The sequence below is a fragment of the Glossina fuscipes genome, unplaced genomic scaffold, assembly GCF_014805625.2.
Source record: "Glossina fuscipes isolate IAEA_lab_2018 unplaced genomic scaffold, Yale_Gfus_2 114, whole genome shotgun sequence".
NCBI classification, from domain to species: Eukaryota; Metazoa; Arthropoda; class Insecta; order Diptera; family Glossinidae; genus Glossina; species Glossina fuscipes.
The window spans coordinates 1534496-1555716 of NW_023998457.1; the positions used below are offsets into that span (position 1 = coordinate 1534496).

General features: G+C 35.1%; 4 protein-coding genes and 1 pseudogene across 5 annotated transcripts; 1 reads left to right on the top strand and 4 right to left on the bottom strand.

Annotated features, from left to right (window-relative positions):
• Positions 1-8406: 8406 nt before the first annotated feature.
• On the bottom strand, positions 8407-9627 carry LOC119640019 (annotated as a pseudogene).
• On the top strand, positions 9318-17576 carry LOC119639917. The gene is made up of 2 exons (XM_038037639.1): positions 9318-9710; positions 16422-17576. Exons 1-2 carry the CDS (start codon positions 9661-9663, stop codon positions 17029-17031), a joined length of 660 nt encoding a protein of 219 aa, XP_037893567.1. The 5' UTR covers positions 9318-9660; the 3' UTR covers positions 17032-17576.
• On the bottom strand, positions 11359-13664 carry LOC119639916 (SUMO-activating enzyme subunit 2-like). Its single transcript, XM_038037638.1, has one exon. The coding sequence runs from the start codon at positions 13543-13545 to the stop codon at positions 11464-11466; it is 2082 nt and encodes a 693-aa protein (XP_037893566.1). The 5' UTR covers positions 13546-13664; the 3' UTR covers positions 11359-11463.
• Positions 17577-17753: 177 nt separating the features above from the next.
• Positions 17754-20415, bottom strand: LOC119639919 (histone H2B-like). 2 transcript variants are annotated; one of them, XM_038037642.1, is made up of 2 exons: positions 20401-20415; positions 17754-18988 (listed from the first exon to the last, which is right to left on the bottom strand). In XM_038037642.1, exon 2 carries the CDS (start codon positions 18866-18868, stop codon positions 18503-18505), a length of 366 nt encoding a protein of 121 aa, XP_037893570.1. In that variant the 5' UTR covers positions 18869-18988; positions 20401-20415; the 3' UTR covers positions 17754-18502. The 2 variants fall into 2 exon arrangements, with proteins under 2 accessions (XP_037893570.1, XP_037893569.1); XM_038037641.1 differs by lacking the exon at positions 20401-20415 and adding an exon at positions 20147-20224.
• On the bottom strand, positions 19825-20459 carry LOC119639918 (ribonuclease P protein subunit p20). Its single transcript, XM_038037640.1, has one exon. It carries the CDS (start codon positions 20410-20412, stop codon positions 19987-19989), a length of 426 nt encoding a protein of 141 aa, XP_037893568.1. The 5' UTR covers positions 20413-20459; the 3' UTR covers positions 19825-19986.
• Positions 20460-21221: the final 762 nt, after the last annotated feature.

Consider the following 21221-nt stretch of genomic DNA (forward strand, 5'->3'; position numbering starts at 1 on the left):
AAATATTCAAAATTGTAGAGATTTCTTATAAAAAACTATCTATTTTTTCTTCTTTTCTTCTAAATTCTATCATTGTTTTGAAATTTTGTAATGAATAATGGTTTCGACCGGTGTTATAATTTTCGTGGCTGTATTTCATGTGCTGTTGCATCTATCGTTTTTTATTGAACCGAATACCGAGTATTGCTTCACCGATCCTACCTTGGCCAGTTGGATCTTTGTAATTGGTATTCTTGAAATTCTCTGGAGCATTTGCGTTTATCCAATACAGTTTATGCAGTTGCCGGCCGCTCTTCAAATTATTATCGAAATTCTTGTCGCTCTACTACTGACTGAATTTGGTGCCACTGTCGTATGGTGTCATGTAGACAATTTATCTTGTTACTTAACAAAGTCGCTGCTACTTTCTATAGGAATGCATCAAAAGACTTATGCTGAATATGAAGATTATATTTTGGGTACAGCTACCACCCTTGTCGCTTTAGCATTCTTAATGGGTGTAGCAAAAACTGCACATCATTTGGACGGCATGCGTGACAGCGGCAACCATTTAATTTGCAAACTACAAAAGTCTGTTACGCGGTTAATGAAAGCTGCAACAGTAGAGCCATTCAATAAGGAATTGAGAAAACCGAATAGGAAGAGGAGATTCGAGGAAGAAAATTTATCCGATGATGAAGAATTTGTTGGATTCATAAATTCCCTTAGCTTCAGTGAATGGTCTAAACAAAAACGTTGAAATACCGTAGATTTTGCTCAACGGGTGCAGTTAATAAACAGTGTTTAATGTCTTTAATGCTTAAAAGACGTACGAATGCAGTTAGTAAATAGTGTTTAATGTCTTTAACGCTTAGAAAACGTACAACTTATTAGTTTGTCGATTAAAAAATTGTATCAAAAATCACAAAAATATTTCTTATGTAAATTTGAAGCATTGAAGTAAAGAATAAATTGTCTTTACCCGTGTTGTATCATGAAATTGACGGGATTTCCATAAGAGGGAATTAATTTAATATTAATAATATTAAATTCATTTGCGGAATTCAATCCACTGACCTCTAGGAGGAATACTAAAGGTATGCTTGTTATGGCCATGATTATGGGAAGCTGTGACAATATATATCCACTTTGAAACAGTATATCACACGAGAAAAATGGATTAGCTCACTGCCTGCTTTGCATATCTTTCTGTAAACGACAACTGCTGTGTTTAAGCTGTGTCTACATGAAGCAACGTTGATCATAAGAGAAATGGTCAGAAAAGATTTAAGTTCAAGAAACATAATATATATGAGTATATTAGATCGAAATATTATAAATGTCGATAAAATCACCAAAAAAATATAATTACCGGGACAAAAGGAATTACTGAAATTACTTTTCCGAGTTCCGTTAACTAGAAACGACAACTGCATGTTTGAAGCTACACGTAAGTGGGGCAACCTTCACTTTGAAGAGTAAGATTAGAAAATATTTAGAGTCAAGTTTTGCAATTCTAATCGTGATTTAAAGATATATATATATTCATAAGAGCATTTAATATATGCCGTGATTACCGAGAAAAATGGATGTCTTTCTGACAGTTAGAAACGACAATTGCGTTCTTGAATCGATGCCTACGAGGAACAAACTTCGTTCTAGACTTTTTCTAATCAAATGTTTTAAAGCCAAGTTTCGTAGTTTCAAACGTAATTGCAAAGAAACATATAGCTAATGTTAAATAAATTTTCAGTCATGTATGTTTAATCATGCTAATTAAAAAAAGGCACCGGCTTGAAAGCACTTTCAAATAAATTTCTTCAACATAATATATAAAACAAAATCGATCACAATTAATAATTTTTAGGTCGTGGAACTTGAAATCTATAGTTTTTCTAAGGGATTCCACAAAGAAATCGAATTCGCATAGACTTGTTAAAAAAGTTCATAAATTCGTTCGCTGTTTATATGATCTGCGTTGAAGCACAATTTTCAAGATTTAGAAAATATATATAAAGTATAGTTGGACACAGCCCAGCGTTAAATGTTTTGTATGAAATCGCTTAATGTGGTTATTCGTGCAAAAACTTTTCCTCCTTCGTTAAAATACCTGCAGGTCGAACGCAAACAAATAAGAAGGACAATTGGTCAGAAAAGCCTAAATCGACTCTGAAGGTAATCAGAAAGTGAACAGTTCGGTATAATAAAAGATGGATCTGGCTTCTTCGGTTCTTCTAGGTGTTCCATGCATCAGCACAAACTTAATACATCTCTGTAGCACAACCGATGTAGGGTGCAAAGAGCAAACAAAATATAGAACTTTTCTTTTAATTTTTTAATATTAATTTAATTTATTGAAAATTTGTAAGGACTGAATATTCCCCCAAAGTAAAAATTTTCTTTATCTTGTGGCTAAGTGCTGGGCGTTCAAAATTTGCTTGTAAGTAAAAATAACTTACCCTCTCCGATTTTATTCTAACCTGATAAGTTAATATGCTCAATAATCTTTAGTGATCTTCTTATTAACTAATCTAAATCTAGATCTAAAATATGCTAACTAAGGACATAATTATCCATGCGACCACAAAGTGAAGCATATTAAATAGCAATGATATGTTCTCCTAAACTTTATCTTGTCCCTAGCTAGATTAATCCGCCTTTCAGTCCAACGTCTCAGTTCCACAGTTTAATCCTATCGCCTCAGATTATCACATCTACGCCTATTAAGCACGACAGCTTCAATCAGCGAAAAAGACGAAATACGTTTGACATTTCCTCTAAGCCTATGTGTCGTGACACGCATTGGCGATCGACTGACAATCACATTCGAAACCAGCTGATAGCCTTTTCGGATGTAATCATCACCCATTTATAAAGAATGAGAAAAGTGCAAAAAGGGTAAGCAATTACAAAAAGCATATAATACTACATATATGCTTAAGATACTATAAGATAACGTAAGATAATATAAAATTAAATAATAATAATAAGAAAGTATATACATATAAAATAGGAGGACACCTGGTCGTATCTCATACCAAATGATCTGTGCTATGTCTAATTCAAATATAATACGATGTTATTGACTGACCATATTCCCTACATGTGGAAATTGGCAGCAGTTGTTCCAACTCCAAAGTCAAACAATGTCTCCATCTCATCGGACTATGGCGCAATCTTTCTTTTATCTTGCCTCTCAAAAGTATTAGGAAAGATTATAGTATCTCACTAGTCACTATTCACAATTGACTATTGTTTGTACGCCGCAAAAGAATTGAACATTTCCTTAAAAATTTTCCCCTATTGTGGTCTTAAGCCTCCATGGATTTTGAAAGACTACTCTCTTCATATTTCGCTGTTTATGCACAAGAAAGAAGACACTCTAGATTACGTCTTTAGAAGTCTAATTGTTGAAAAACCCAAGTGCTGGAGAGTAACGGTTGGAATCTTTTATACACAGACGGCTCAAAATCTTCTGTTTTGCAACCTGCTTGTGTCGTGGTAGATGCTTCAGGACAAGTGCTTCGACTTTCGCAACTGAATCCAGAGCTAATCTTCACGCTGCAAACCTTCCTCATAAAGACAAACTCAAAACCATCATTGTTACTGTTAGTTTATCTATATTGAAAGCAATACGGAATCCTTCGACTTCGAGATGGAGCACCATTAACAATTTAAATAATATCATTATAACACCCGGTGAAAAAATTAAAATGCTTTGGGTACCAAATCATATTGGTTTATTGGGAAATGAGCAAGCTGATCGAGCGGCGAAATATGCTGCTTCTGTATCTCGAATTATGGATGATGCCATGGAAAAGTTGGATCCTCAGAGACACACGACTACTCTTCTATTAATCCCCAACTCATTCCACCTTTATATTCGCGTTGACCATTCAATTTTAACTCACCAATGGATCTTAAAGAAGTCTTCCTCCCCAATCCGCAATTGTGGACAAATTCTCAGTACAAAGCATATTCTCTGTGACTGCCTTAACCTTTCCTTGGCTAGAAGTATAGAATTTGGAGCGACTTATCCCACAGACATTCTAAAATCAGCTACAGAACGGATTATCGATACAATGGAGCCCTTTAATTTACTTTATTAAAATTGTTAGGCTCCCTTTCTGATGTACTTTTACAAATTAGAGTCGATAGATTGTGTTGCTAGTGCTCAATGTCTTTTTCTTTTAGTATAAGAATTTATTCCATTAGTTTAAAATTATGATAATAATAATAGTAAAATAGGAGAAAGCGAAGTGTGTGACGAAAGCGTCCCTGGATCTTTGATCCCCACACGTTTATGTGATTCTTAATCTCATTGATTCATTTGCTTACGAACGTTGGGCTTGCTCGTGATTGTGCGTTTCTTAATCTTCGTGATTCATATCGTTGTTCGTTACAATGATTTGCTCGTATATTCCGCTGTTGTCGATTGTAACGACTTCAGCTGAAGTGAAGATAGCCCTCCAAGATAACCCACATTCTTTGAGGGTCGTGTCTTCGTTAAAAATGTCTTGCGATTTATCGCGAAATAAAACAAAATCATGCAAGCATGGAACAAGTTAAGCCTTTGATTGCCAACACAAAACCAAACAAGTAAAAACATTGTAGTCTGGCAAGGCTGGCTATTAATTATCCTACACCACGTTGTCCAACACAATTTTTATTTTTATTATAGAACACAAAAGACAAAGCGCGGAAATACGATTTTACCTTCCTACAGTATGCATCCATTTCATGGGCTACGATGACCATTGGGTCGGTTAGCAAACCGATTAATTTATCCGTTCATAACGACCTTATTACGTCTTGTAAATTTTCCATTAATTTTGATCATGATAAAGTAATGCGAAATTCTATTGCAAATAATGGTTAAGTTCAATTATGTAAAAATAATATCAACGAAGGAAAGCGTCTGTCTCGTTAGGAGACTTCAACTGTGTCGGGGATGTCATTTGTTGGGAAGCTCTTCACCACTTGTTATGCCCAAGCGTCCTATTATCACCCATTCCGGTAAAGGTTAATATAAAAACAATCGTAATGCTTGTCCTTCTGGGGGGACTTGTTGGTTTTAACCTCTCCAAACCCCACTCCGAGTCAGTGTCCGACCCTGTCTGTTACGACTGGTACGAATGTCGCTTGCCCATTAACAATAGAAGCGCCTTCTCCATCGATCTAAGCTTCGGCATTCAATGTAACTGGTTTTCAGTCCTCGAACTCTTTCTATGCACTTTCTATGCCAATGAAGGATCACTTTCTTTTCTGAAGGAAAGATGTGGCAATTTGGATGGTAGGGTATCTACTATCGCTCGTGTGGATTCCCTCCGCCGCTTGTTAGGCGTGGATTTAGTATCGATGCCCTCGAGGAAATTAATCTTTCTATCAAAGCCTGATTCGTCCTTTGAAGAGGCGTGTTCCTGATCTTAACGCTAATAGGATGTCGTTTTCTAATTTGAAGTCGGAGCAGGAGAGGAATATTACTTCTTTTGCCTAGAATATATTTCAGCACTATTCAAGATAAGGTTTTCTGGTCTGACGAAGCCTTCATTAAAGATTTATCCAGAGATTAACGGGTCCAAGGGTTAAGCAGAGGGGCGATCCGGCAATGAGGGGCTCCGAAACCTACAGTTGCTACGCTTTCAAAAAACTAATTTGTCAGTTCTCCACCATTTAACAAAATGCTAGACGCGTAAACATTAAGCTAAGGCAAGTTTAGCTTAGTTGCCTAAGCCTTGATTTTTCAGCATTACCAATTACGGAAACTTTGCTGAAGCCTGCAACGCATAGCTCGGAACTTTTTCCGACTTGTGACCACGTGTTTAGGAAGAATAGGTCAAATAAGATTGACGTTGGCGTTCTTTTAGATGTACCGATCTCTGTCTTGGACTCCCCTATGTCTTTGGATGTTGAATTTATTACCGTTTACTTGAAAGCTGCACAAAGAATCGTTGTTGTTACTTGCTCTTACACTGCCTCACTTATTGCTGAAGTGGTGGATAGCGTGAAGCCGCCTGATGCAATTATTGTGATTGGTGGCGTCAAGTTGCTGTCTAATGTGTGATCTCCCCATCAGTCGGTATTTGCCTTTCATCTTACCTGAGGATTCCCATCATCCGTCACGCAATAATACAATTTAGTACGGCGGTCAAGTCCATTCTGTCAGGCCCGTCAATCATGGCCAGCGAAGGTATGCTCTTGATGAAACTGATTTCACTCTTTTTAAAAGATTAGTATTGCGTGTTAATCCAGATCAATCCCGTCCGTCTCGTAGACATTGATATTTTGGTTTCCTCGTTTAATAAAAGCGTAATTGACGACATTTTCTTCAATGCCATTTCAATGTCCCGTCTTAAAGTGATATGCACGTACCCAGTCTGGTTTAATCCTACGTTAATGTCATTAAACAATACTAAGAGTGGATTGCCTAACAATTAGCAAAAAAGTGGCGCAACACCAAAGTACACCATTTACGCTGCGGCGAAAAGTAATTTCTCGCAACTTGACAGAAAATATTACACTTATGCTACTTGCTTAAAATTAAATCTTCTTTTATCAATAAGCCGAAGCGTTTTTATAAATTCGTCAATTCTAAGAGAAAAGTCACTGCATTTGCAGTTGCTTACGTCCTTAGACGCTTTTAAAATATACGATGGAGCTGTGATTCCAAACTTGTTCGCTAATTTCTTTCAACGCAATTTCATCGCTAGCAACTTTAACCCAACCTGTCCATATCCGTATCTACTAAACGAAAGCACATCCCTCCCAAAAAGAATTATCTCTGATACTTAAACTTTCTGGACTTCCCTCTGCTGTTCTCAAATACTGGATAGATGAACCTGATCATATTATTACATTCATTTTCAATCGTTCTCTTGCAGATCGATTTCCAGCCTGTTGGAAAACTAGTTTTCGGCACAGTTGAAAAGTGAATCTATCTTAACTCCTTCTGTATGTTATATATGCACGTCGAAACCTGAATACGAATGTACCATAAGTGGCACGAGATAGAACTACGACGTCAATTTTTTCGATATTATTCGATATCCAATATGTTTCAAAATCAATCAGAAAATATATTATTATTATTATTTTAATTTTAGACTAATGAAATGAATTCTTAGACTAAAAAAAGAGACATTGAGCACTAGCAACACAGGCTATCGGCTCTAATTTAAATAAATGGATATTAGATAATAAGCTTAGTAGTATTAATAAAGTAAAATATTGAATTGATATTCTGTTCTGAAGTTGATTGTAGAATATTCAAAGGGTTAATCGTTCCAAATGCAATACTTCTAGCCAAGGAAAATATAATTGCTATTCCAAACCCTACTTTTCTTCCATAGATATATTTGTCAATTGTTTTTAAAATTTTGTATAAGTGAATTAAAAACAAGAAGAAAATAAGAAAATTTGAAAATATTTATAATTGTAGAAAAAAGAAAGAACTGTCTATTTTTTCTCTTACACTCCGTCATTGTGAGTACCGTAGATTTTGGGCAACAGCAGTTAGTAAATAGTGTTTAATGTCTTTAATGCTAAAATTGTATCAAAAATCCTAAAAATATTTCTTATGTAAATTTGAAGCATTGAAGTAACAAATCTAATAATAAATTGTCTTTATCCGTGTAGTATCATGAAATTGACGGGATTTTCATAAGAGGGAATTAATTTAATATAAGTGATTAATATTAAAGTTAATTGCAGCATTTAATCCGCTGGTTTCTAGAAACAATACTACAGATATGCCAGTTATGGCCATGACTATAGGACGCTTTGGTGTGTTAGAAATGCTGGAGTGTGTTGGAAATCTTACAAATACCCACTATGGCACTTACAGAATATAGATTCGCCTGATCAACGAGAAAAGTAGAATCGTTGTCTGTCCGTTTAGCATACCTCCCCGTCAATGACAACATCGTGGTATTTAAAATTTTCGTTCATTTTCAAAATTTCTCGACAGGAATGGCTAATATTTTGGCACCAAAAATAGGTCCGAAAACTTTGGACCGGCTGGGGCAATTTTTGAACCGCCTTTCATATAAAGAAAACTAAAGTTTATACCACTAAAGTTTCATGTTCAGTTCAATGTTTCATGATGAAAATTATGTTACAATAGTAATTTATGATAAAAAAATTCACTGTACTAAATTTGGACCACCCGCATCTATTTTTGGATCCCATCCTACTATTTACAAAAAGTGATCCTTTGTAGAGAAGAAAAGTCGAAGTAAGTGTTTTATGGCAAAAATAGAAAGTGTTAGTATAGGGTTTTTAATAGTCGGCTTGGACCGACTTGTTTTATTTTTTTAATCTTTGCATGTTACTTGCTACGGTAAGTGTTATATACCTGTTACTCAAGTCAATAAACACAGTAATCACGTTTAGTAAATATTTTTTATCGATAAAATAATTACGACTCTGTTATAAATAACACGTCATCACTGAAATGTTCGAATATCTTTCGTCTTTGGCCTTCGTCGCTTTTTCCATTTGCATACCCTTTAAAGCAGTCATATGCGACATTTGACTGCATGTCTCAACAACAGCACTTCCAATATGTGGTAGTAAAACAATGTTATTTAACAAGGAATCATCTAAAGGCAAGCTTCGGGTGTAGCTACATCGAGTCTGGCAGCCATTATCCGTTTCTCCTTCAAGGTCTCATATAAAGGTTTCTGATCAACTATACCTCCTTGGGCAGCACTTATAAAAGTGCAATTTCGTTTCGTTTTGCTAAAAGCGCACTTGTCGAATATTCCCTTAGTGCTATGTGGAAGGACGCAACAAGCAGTAATGACGTCTGACTCAGACGCCATCTCCTCAAAGATTGCATAACATGCTCCAGATTTTTTGCAGCAACCTCCTGGTGTTGAATGCCCGCAGTGTTTGTTATTTTCTTAGGTTTAAAGGGCAACAAACGTGCGGCAATTTCTCAACCAATACGACCAAAACCGAAGGGACCTACTTGACAGCTTTTTAAACGTTGCCCACACATATAATTCGGACTCCATGACTCCCAACCGCTATAAACGTCTCTGTTGGCCTCGAACATACGCCTGCCCGAAGCCGACAGTAAAACCATAGTTAATTCCGTAGTAGCATTCGTGACGACATCGGGTGCATAACCCACACGTTCCCACAATTTTTTACATGCGTCCAAGTCGATATGGTCATAACCGACAGAAAACATAGTAATGCATTTGAGCTGCGGCCCTGCTCCTATTATAACCCCGTTATCGATCTTGTCAGTTATAATGCAATGCAAAGCACTTTTACCAGCGATTTGCTTTAACCATACCTGTCGAGGCACTAATTCACATTTATTCCAAACACTAACATCAAAGCTGAAAAGTTTTTGTCAATTAATGTATTCTGGTATTTAAACATTCAAACTTACAGTCTTGTTAGAACAATCCCCGAAATTAGAAAGTAATCGTTAAGCTTTATTAGCTTGAAGTGATGAATTTTTAAGGAATTTTTGTATATCAACTAAAGTGCAGATCATTTTACATTAAAGCGCTGTCAAGCATTAATTGTCAAATGTAAAATTTGAATGTATATATAATTAAACATATAGCGTTAATTAGGAAAAGAAATTAATTAATTATGCTAGAGAAATGCAAAAGATAATACTAAGATCATTCCATTACGACTTACTCAACCAGCAATGAGTCAATGAGAAGAGGCCAGTTCGAAAGAAGCTCAATCGGAAAACCCCGCTGCAGGTAATTCCAACAGCATGCAAAGTGCAACGCGCGTCACGCACAAGAAATGACTTCTCAAAACAACTTCATCTTATTAACGGTATGATAATCTTCGGATTCCTAGTAGCGCTCGTAATCACAAAAGTAAAACATGAATTTAATAATGATAGTAATTTTAATTTTATATTTAATCCATGCGCTGGTAAATGGGCAATCAAAATAAACTACAGACTTGATTTAATTAGTAAAAGAGATTAAAACGTATTAGTTGAAAGAACAAACTTTCAACACTTGATAGATATATTTAAATATAAAGAAATAACTTGTCAAAAAAAAAAAAAAATTAATGCATACTCATCTCACCTTTAAAGACACTACAACTCACCGTAGTGGCAATAGTATAACAAATATCGTTCCACTCTTAAGTAAATATACTTCGAATAACCAGCACCTCTGTCAATTCGTCATCTATTTTCTCGCGAGTCAATCAAAACAACCCATTTTAATAGCAAGTAAAAGCATTATAGTCGGACAAGGCAGGGCATAAAACACCTTACATCACATTGTCTAACACCATTGCCTGCGGGTAATGGTGGTAATTGATCAACAGCACAGTGGAAGCCTTATGGCGGAAGCAGTCAGTTGATCAATTTGTGAGTCCTGACTGCTTGGGTGCGGCCCTTCGGGGAGTACTCGTGGTGGTTGTGATTGGCGAGTTCCTAGCTAAAATGGAACAATTGAGTGCAGCTAGGCCTCGCCATTCACCAGAGTGGGGTTTATTGTTCCATACACAATAAACTGTTCTGGACTCTGGTGCTGTTTAGGCCCCTACTCTGTGGGGATTGTCTAACTCGCCAGGGGGCGTAGTACGCTTAAAAGTGGCTTGGGCCACCGTGGGGTTAAGCCTTTCAGGCAGGAACCCACGTTAAACCCTTGCCACAAATTCTGTCTAACACAATTCGTATTTATGGGGAAAGGTGGCCCAAAACGCAACCTAATGTAGTACAAATTTAACCCCTTCATAAGGCATAAGAATCCAAGAATCGGCCGAGTTGGTCCAAACATTGAAAATTATTTAAATTTTTGTCGTATGACCTTTAGTTTTCGTTATATGAGAGGGCGTTCAAAAATTTCCCCAGCTGGTGCAAAGCTTTCATATCAATTTAGAATGACTAGCCAGTTTTGTTGAGAAATTTTGAAAATTGCAATTTTTTTCCATATAACGACTTTTCAGAATAGAGTGTTATATGGGAAGTGATCGAAAAAGTGGACCAATCCTTACCATTTTCAATACCGTTCATCCTTGGGTCCAAAAAAATCCTCACTGCACCAAATTTTAATTGCCAGCCTTGGCTGGTTATAATTTGTTTCTCTAACTATTTCTAATGAAATTCTTTATTCTTTTTAAATTATGGTCTTAGGAGAAAAGAGATAAACTCCTATTCATGTAAGCTACAAAAATTTTTTTTTCCTTAAACGGGGGTGAGCTTACAGTTAATCATCAGGCTAATCTTACTTTATGTGAAGTCGTAAATTTCTTCTCTTCATTATGCATTTTTACTGACTGATCTTCTTTTTTTTTTAAACTCCTTTTTATGATTACGGGCACAGAATCTTTATTAAACGGAAACGCAGCCATTTGGGCTTAATTACTTTTCATTACTTTTTCAGTTCTTTATTTCTGTTTGTCAGAAATGTTATGAAAAAAAAAAAAATTTCACGTACTGTCTACATACGTTTTTATGGGATGAAAATGAATAAACAAACGATTAATTCAATCGATATTAATAATATTTTCGCTACCGTGATTTGATTGTGGCTCAGCGACTCGAATGCGTTTAATTTTGGTTGGGCCGAGTTCCTCGTCTGAGTCAAGTATTTCGATGACGTCATCGTCAATAATATCTACGACTGTAGTTTTACGTTTGACCGTTGGCATGGGTTCATCTTGGCTAGATAATGTTATACGCAGCATATTTGTGTTTTTAGTTACCATTTCCGTTTCTGAAGTTTGTACACAAATATCCTTAGTCTGACCTTTCACGCATTCATCTTCTTCCTCGACTATGCATAAATCGTCATCATCGCTAAATTCGATGGTTTGATTTAAACGAGTTTTTTTTGATGTAGAAGGGCCGTCTGCCATATTTTCTTTTTTATTCGGTACAGTTTCCTCTTTTGGCTTAAGTTGATCTTTATTAGCTACAACTTCAAATAGGGGACATTCACGTTCTGCGTCAGTATGTATAACGATTATGTTAAGTTCATAGTTCTGGAAAAAATCATCACATTTCAAAATAACGCCGTCAACGATGTCCAATTCATTCAAAAATTTCTCCTCATTGCATTCGGTTTCTGCTTCTTCTGACGAGATGACAACTACACCTTTGCTGTCGATAAGTACGTCAGGATTGATCATATTGATTGTTTTTTTGAGAACCTCATCGCGCAATTCTTTAATACGCATGCGTTTAGTGTCGACGCGTAAATGAATAGCTGGCTCAGCGGCACAAACGTAGCAATTAGAATTTGGAGTGGAAAGAACCTTTTCAGGTACGAGCAATTGCTGTCGGGGATTTTGACGCAAACGCATATACACCGATTTACATTTATTAAAATCCTTTAGTAAAATTTTAATTGTTTGAAGGACTACAATACCAGCTGTAATCGCATTCGTGGTAGCTATAGCAGGAATTATGTTTCCAGCCATTGATTTCACTTCAAACCGTGATTTACGCGCAATTTCAAAAATATAAGCACGCACATTTGCACAAGCAGCGACAAAATCCATGGCTGGTTGGTCGTCTTTATCCCAAACCAGAAAGTCACCCTCCACTAAGTTTTCCACATTGGTACGCAACTTCTTGAGACAATCCTCGAAAACTGCGGCACACTCTGCCAATGACCATATTTTATGATACTGACGCATGAATTGATGATCGCAATTCGCCTTATCTTGTCTTAATAACGCATTATTCCATTGAATGAGTCTTGGCGGTTTACGGGTCTTCCAAAGATTCGACATAGATAACAAATACTTGATGTCGTCGTTAAAAAATTTGTTAAATAAGGTTTCGGGATCATAATTATTATCTTTGGCCCATTGCCTTGTATTAACTCGCACTACATTACCCGCTTGGGATACATCATCACCACTTGCCTGCGCGCCTCCACCATCATTATGCGAATTGGGTGATTCACCCTGAGCTTCGGGATCAGCTACATCAGGTGAAATATCTTCATCGTCATCAGTTTCGCCAAAAAGTTGATTAAAAAGATGTTTAGCCCATACTATGCAATGAATTAGTTCAGATGGGGTATTGCGTATAGTGCAGCCAGGAAAACTTTTTTGAGTTGCTTTCGGTGTACACTCGTAACATTGTGTTAAGCCTTTTTTAATCATTTCTACTTGGCCATTATAACCGGCTGTACCACTCTCAATCAAGGGCACATGTGCATTTAAACACATATGATTGACGTGATTACGAGCTGCCCTATTATCTAAAGCATTAAGCACTACATCAAAATTTTGAAAGAAATTCACGCCGTAATCCGTCCCTATAATGCTGTCATGATAGGCTTTGATTTTCACATCCGGATTAAATTGTAAGGCACTTTCACGTGCTACTTGAGCTTTTGATTTGCCGACGTGCTCACGATGAAATAAAAATTGACGATTCAAATTACTTAAATCGATTGTATCCAAATCAATAATCTCAATATATGGAAATCCGGAAAGAACCAAATTCTTTAATATTTCGCAACCTATACCACCTGCGCCCACTACCAATAATTTAGAACTTTTAATCTTTTCTTGCAAAGTTGTAGGAAAAACACCATTTATGGATGCAGCCATCTTAATATTACTCTCTTGGTGATCTTATGGTTAAGTAATTCCTAAATGAAACTTATAAAAATCGGTGTGCGCAAATTATATGCAGGCAAAAAATAAAAGACGCCACCGGTTCAGAGTTGCTACTACTTTGATAATGATATTAAAAAAAAAACCGTGTCAGATTATTGTTTAGCATATACTTGGATTGTCTTCCCTGGTTTAGACTTCATTATGTAAATAATAGTATTATTATTACTATTATTAGGAGTATCATCGAAGGATTACGTTATAGTCATTCTGTCTTAAAAGGAAACTTCAGAGACCGTATAAAGTATATATATTCTTGCTCAACATGATATTTTAAACCGATTAAGCCATGCCTGTCCATCTATAGATAAATATGTCTATGTGGTATATGTTGTTGCACTCTTCTTGGCGTCAAAGATGTAGTCGCACACAGTGCGAAAGTTTCGTAGTGAAAATCGCTTAGAGCAAGCAGAGTTGCAATGGAACGTAAACTAAACGTAGATTTCTTTTTCTAAACAAAAATTTGTGGCTTTTTGCTCCTTACTCACGAATTATAGATAAAATAAAAGAATGCAATTTTCTACATTTACTTTACAAAAAACTCTACTATCGTGTGGGCATGGCCTAAAGTTTTCTCTTTTCTGTTACAATACGTTAGTACGAGTAACATGTGAAAGGACTTAGGGAGTGGGAGGCGACAAGGTAATAATTCTAATTTAACTTTATCCTATTCATTTTTTTATGAGGATAAATCGAGACGTGGGGCGCCAAAGTTTTTAATAATAGTGGGTATGCCAGATTTGGGTACAGCCGAAAATAACCTTCTTACCTGTTATAATTTATTTAGACCAAAAAAATAAATTTTACAACCATTAGATAAGTACTAGCAACTAAGACTACCGGGTTTTCTTCTTTGTAAAAGATAAACTAAATGCTTAGTCCCGCGAATAATTATAATTATAATAATGATTTAATACTAAACTTAATCAAGTTTGGAGTAACACAAGTCATTAGTCATTGAATTCATAGGTCGCGAGTCAATTTACTTTGGATGTTCAAAGACATAGAGAGTCGAATGACGGCTCTTCGTGATATACAGTTTTAAGTACAATTGTTGGTATCTGAACAACACTTAAGTGGGATACGACCCATCCTGCCTTTCACAATAAGTCTTTATATGGAGAGTGGTCGAAAAACTGGTCCGATCCGATCGATGCGTTTGCCCTTGGACCAAAAATTAGCCAGACTGACGAACGTACAGACAGCTTTAGATGGGTCTGTCTCACGCACGGCTCTTATACCAAAAATATGTACCCGATCATTCTCGGACTGAAAGACGCATTTCAAATTTATAAGATGATTTTTAAAGAAATGTTACCTTAGGATCAATATTTTTATTTATGGTAACATAACTCATACTAGCAATATTCAATTCATCTTCACTCTCAGTACTATCAACCGTCTCGTTAATGTCATCGTTCGTATTACAATCATCTGAACTATTGTTGTCACTCCTTTCAAATCTAAAATTTAGAAATTTTATTGAAAAAAATATTTTATTGTTACCTTCGGACCAAAGGACGCATCCAAAATTTGAGTCCAATTTTGTTTTTAAAAAGTTGCGACTTACAGTCTGAAAGATACGCTATTAACAGTTCACTTTTATAAGATACCGACGTACAATGTCATCGCCTTAGTTGACGATGACATTACATCAGTTAACATAAACAACGATTACTTATCACACTTGTTAGGATTACGAATGGTAAAACCATCTCCAATGCTAAAAACAAAAAAGAATCTATTAAACTAGAACTCCCCCGATGAATGAATTTTAGTCCGTTTTTGCTGGAAATGAACTAATGATTTTTTTTTCTACTAGGATTTGATTACCCGTGCAATACCGGTCAAAGGACTTTTCTTTTATAATATAATGGAAAGTGTTTTTCCAACTAGAATTGAGTAAGCCACACCTGAGAACAAAACTTTAGTTTGCTTATCCTAATCTTGTTAGATACAGTATAAGGCTAGCGGTCTATATACAATCTTGTAAAAGCATCTCTTTCTTAGTAGTTTTTTTTGTTCACAAAAATCTCCGCATTACAGAAGTCACGTATATAAAGTGAATACGGGAAATTATTATTCAGATATGTTATATATAAGAAGTGCATATATCGTTTGAAAGGAGATAAAACGAAACCTATATATTCGAAGTACATAGATCGCCTTTGTTTTTTTCAAGAATGGTTTTCACAAAAATATACTCCGTAAAGAGACTGCAGTAAACGGAAACGTACATTGGAATTGGTTTGCGAGACTTTCTTATGCGAAAATTTCAATCTCTTAACAAGCTCTCCGCTATCGATATATTGAAACAGTCAAAACTTGACACAAACCATCATCAAATATAATCTTAGATATTAGACATAATCTAAACGTTGATCAACCAAATGCTATCGGATATCAAAAATTTTACATTCCGCGTGTTACACGAAGAAAACATTATAGGTTGAAAGCGTTTGCAAGACTATCGCTGACAAAACTCATCCGTCTATCACGGACAACACTGCCGGACCCATACTAACATTTCAATAGTGCAGCGATCGAGTATAGTGTCAACATGTTGACTAACTAAACAATTGGTTAGCATTCCCCTCTAGAACAAATAAAAGGCGTAAAAATCTTTCTAACGGTTCTATCTTCATCTTAGCTTATATAACAGTTTCTAAAACTAGTAAATTTGGTAAATTTGGAAAGCCCTACTACTTTTCATCATATTTTTTTTTCTTTTTTGCTTTTTACAAACATAAAATATTTGTAAAATAAGTTTTTTTTTTTTTTGTTTTTCTCTACGCTTTTTGTACTCCTAGTACCATGGTTTCAACGGGTGCTTTAATCGTTGTGGCCGCATTGCATGTATTGCTGAGCTTATCATTTTTCATCGAACAGGAAGCCGATCAATGTTCAACAGCTCCCACAATAGCCAGCTGGATCTTTTTAATTGGACTTTTTGATATCCTCTGGGACATGTGCATTTTCCCGCCACGTTATGCACATTTACCATCAATATGTCGAATTATATGGGAAATAATTTTTGCGATATTAATCACTGAATTCGGAACAATCATTGTGTGGTGTCAAATTGAAAAACTTTGCTGTCGCTTAACAAAATTCATGTTATTAATTATGGGCCTATACCCGTACGTCTTCTATACATACGAAGCATATATTTTGGGGATTGTTACTTCGGCAATTAGTTTGGCTTTTGTGATATGCGCAAGCAAAGCAACGGGAAATTTCTATTTTTTACTTAGACGAGGCGAATGCGCAGCCTTGGAAATAAGAGAGAGAGCGAAAAATTTAACAAAAATTTTTCGAAAAGTAAAGAGAACCCAAACAAAGAAAACAAATACGAAAGGAAGGATAACAAGAAAGGTAAGGTTCAATGATACGGTTTCTTGTTCACCGGAAGACGAGTAATATATCACGCATAACTTGAAAGTTGATTTCTCACAATAAATTCATTGAACTGGAAGTAGATAACCTGCTGAAAATAGATTAACCAAAATTTTATTTGAGACTAATTTATAAATGTATACAAACTTTATATAAATATATTTAATTTTTTTTTATTATTTCGCTTTGAGATTTGGAAAATTAATTAAAGAATAATGCAAACGCCATGCGTACTTGCTATTAGTTGAACATGATCAGGGAGAGCAAGGTTCTGAGATCATGCATTAATGCCTACTAATGGTAACATTGCCAAGGCAAGATCAATAGAAGAAGATGTCGGATAATTTCTAAAGCTAATGAAATCAAGATTTTAATCGATACTGGTTCGAATTTTTAAAAGATTCAAACCTGGATCCTCTTGCACATAAACAAACTTGAACCCGGAATGAACTCTTTAGAAAATATACGAAGTTTCTTACTTAAATTGTGAATCAAATTTGGAAAACAAAACCATAGTCGGGGAAGGCCGATCATTAAATACCCTGCAACACTTCGCATAACACAATTCTTATTTTTGTATGATACTACTATTATGGGTCAATTTCCATCATAACATGTTAAAACTTACACTTTTCTGCTCTACAAAGGATCAATTCTCGAGAAAATCCTTTTTGGGGTAGAATCCAAAAAAATGGGAAAAAAGGAACAAATTTGGTATAGTTAATTTTTTTATGTTAAATTACTATTATGATATAATTTTCATCATGAAGCATTGAAAATTATACCTTTTTCTCGTAAGAACTTCAGTTTTCTTTATATGAGAGCGGGTCCAAAAATTGACGCAGATGATTGGCCTAAAGAGTGGACCGATCCGAACCCCATTTCAAAAGCTTTCGCCCAAAACACGGATCAAAACACGTCACTGCGCCGAATTTTATCATGCGACAGACACGCTTACATTTATTTAGATTATGATCTAAATCGATCGGTATAATAAACGATGGGTCTATCTTAAGGCCCCCTGCCTGTTACATACGTCCACCTAACTTAACATATCCTCTACCACAAGTGGTGTAGGGTATAAAAACAAGGGCCCGTCATTCGCGGAAACCTCTGCGGTCGAAAAAATCGAAATTTTGTCCATCTAATAATAACCCGGGAAAAAATGTTTTTGCACTACTTTCGTTTGTTCAAAAATAATTTCTTTTCAAAGGATAAGCAATGGACTTAATGCTTTATATGATCAACTGGCGATTTGCAAAAGCGAGCAAAAATGTTTCACTAACGACATTAAAACTTATATGTACCACCCTGTAAATATAATATAAAATGAATTTCATCTACATCAACACATGGATAATCGTTTATTTTCTCTTCTTCGTTCTTTACTGTTTCAAAAAAATATACTATGCCTTTCAAATAAAATTAATTAGCCGGCTTTTGCACGGGCCTTTAGACCTCAAGGGGAAACGTTGATGATTTGTCAGTCTTTGATTTATTTTGAACTGGTGTATTTAGTAACTGCTTTTGTTCCTTCACTGACAGCATGTTTGGCCAATTCGCCTGGCAATAAAAGACGAACGGCAGTTTGAATTTCCCGACTTGTAATAGTTGAACGTTTATTATAATGAGCTAAACGAGATGCTTCAGCCGCAATACGTTCAAAGATATCATTGACAAAGCTATTCATAATACTCATAGCCTTGGATGAAATACCGGTATCTGGATGTACTTGCTTTAAGACTTTATAAATGTAGATAGCGTAGCTTTCCTTCCTTTTACGTTTCTTTTGCTTGTCGTTTTTGGTGATATTTTTTTGAGCTTTACCGGCTTTCCTGGCTGTTGTAGGTTTAGGAGGCATCGTAGTTTGCTTTTCAGTACCAAACTTTACTTATAATCTTTTATTACTATTTTCTTTTTAATTTCAATAGACCGTATGAAAGGAATTTTATTCTGAACACAGCCTGCTATTCTCAGAAATCTGTTAAGAGTTGTGTGCGTTTTCAAAGAGAGAATTTTTATAAAATATTACGTCAAAAGGAAAAGTAAAAAATGACTCGAGGTAAAAAGTAATGACAAGAAAAGCAAGACAAATTTGTAGTCGAAATGTGTTACTTTGCAATCTCTCTCCTTTAGTTAACACCTGTTATTAAATATTAGCAGCTGATATTCTTGCATTAGCTGGTAACAGTGACAAAAGAAACAAATCTTTAATTCTATGCTATTTACAAATGAATTATGAAGACTTAAAGTGCTTCTTATCAAGGTTGGCATGTGCTCAGGATGGTATTTTTTGCTTGTCCGAACTGATATCAACAGGAACTCAAGAAAAGTTTTTAATTTACTTAAAGAAAATCATATTTTAAAAATTTTACTCAACGCAGAAAATTGTCTGTCATTGATTAGTTGACTCGCAAAAGAAGAATATATTTAAAAAAATCAAAAAAAAATGCAATGAATGTTCCTTGATTTCAGTCCTACAAAGTATTTTTATAAAAACGGTACGACTTGTTTTTGTTACCGCTTTGCAACACTCTAATATATAAAGTTGAGAAAATATCTAAATATCTGGGGGACTCTGTTAATCTTTTGTCTTTTTTTAATACTTTTTCAGGGTTTGCTTTTTATAATTCAACATTCCTCTTTCTGCCATGCATTAAAAAGAAGAAAAAAAATGTTGAAAATAGAAAACTTTCTCTTACTCGCATTCATAAAAGCAAGAGAGAAAAGGACTTATTTTTCTTTTGTTTACGTTCTTGTTTATATATAATTAAGAAAAATAATATGCACATACAAGAAAAATGTACTTTTTTTGAATTCAGTTTAACACAATTCGACAAGGAGCCATTTATTTTTATAGATATGCGTTTTTCTTAATGTCATCAAACATCATCTTAACTAATTTCCAGCCCTGATCATGATAAACTGCGTGAGTAGCAGTAAAGACATTTTTAAAAATATATCAAGTTTCTTAATTAGCTATGGGGAGGAAACCTTCAAATTTTGTGGGATGATTGCATTTCTGAAAATTTTTATATGAATGGCAGAGTTATTTCGTTTTTGAATCGTTATATCTTCGTCGTCATACAATGGATGCAATTCGTCAATATAACGAATTGTAGATGTATATACCACATACGATAAACTTCCATTAGAATTGTTAATCAAAGTTAAGGCCAAGTTTAGCCCTTGCTTGATGGCATTTCCAACACAATGCAGATAAATTTCGTTTATTCCCGAATTGATTAGGTCTTCACAACGCTTTTGCTGAGCTTTAAAACTTGTTTTATTTGTCACATACACGTCGTTTTTTCTCTGTTTAACTTTTGGCAATGGCTTCTTCTTTACGGAATACTTATTATTTGTGCTACGACCACTTATTTCTTTTATTACTTCTTTTTCCATGTTTTTACGTAGTAGACGGCACCTCTAAGCACTTCTAAACTAAGCAAGCAACTATCTCTCTTACTCAATTTGATGTTGAGATTATTATTGTCATCTGCTTTGTATATATAAGAAGAAACATAGGAAGAATGGTAACTCGCATGCATTTAACATGTTGATAGGGAATGCGCTCTTTAATTTTCTTTTCATCATTGAAATTTCAATAAATTTAATAAAAGTTACTGAACTGATTCTATCTCAATAGACATTTTAAATCAATAAATTTCTTATTTATTTACAATTGAAACAATGGAGAAAAGCTGCTAATGCTTTACAAACATGCTACAATTAAAAAAAGAGAATAGAAATAACAGATTTTCTGTAAAAAATGCCTGGATGTTTTAATAACGTTTTAATACCGTATTTATTATAGTGCAATTTCTCAGTATCGATCAAAAACGTCCGAAAAGCGAAGATGTGTTCAATCTTTGTTATTTTACACACGTGCCCTTTCACCTATTAAGACTATTTTCGAAACCAATCTGCGTGGAAGAAGAACATTCAATATCTTGGCCAAATTGAAAGACGATTGCTTTATTTTTGCAAGCAAGAGAATGCTTGCAACAACACATCACACAGACAGATTACAATTCAGTTCACTGCAGCAACGCATCTCTGTCTCAAATCTTGATTGGATTTCGTAGAGGCTTTTGAGGTTTAATGTGCTCCAATTAAGATTAAAATCATGATCATCATTAGCAAAAAAAATTTACAATTTCAGAATCATCCTGTGCAAATAATCATAATGATTCCATTGCCACAATGGACGT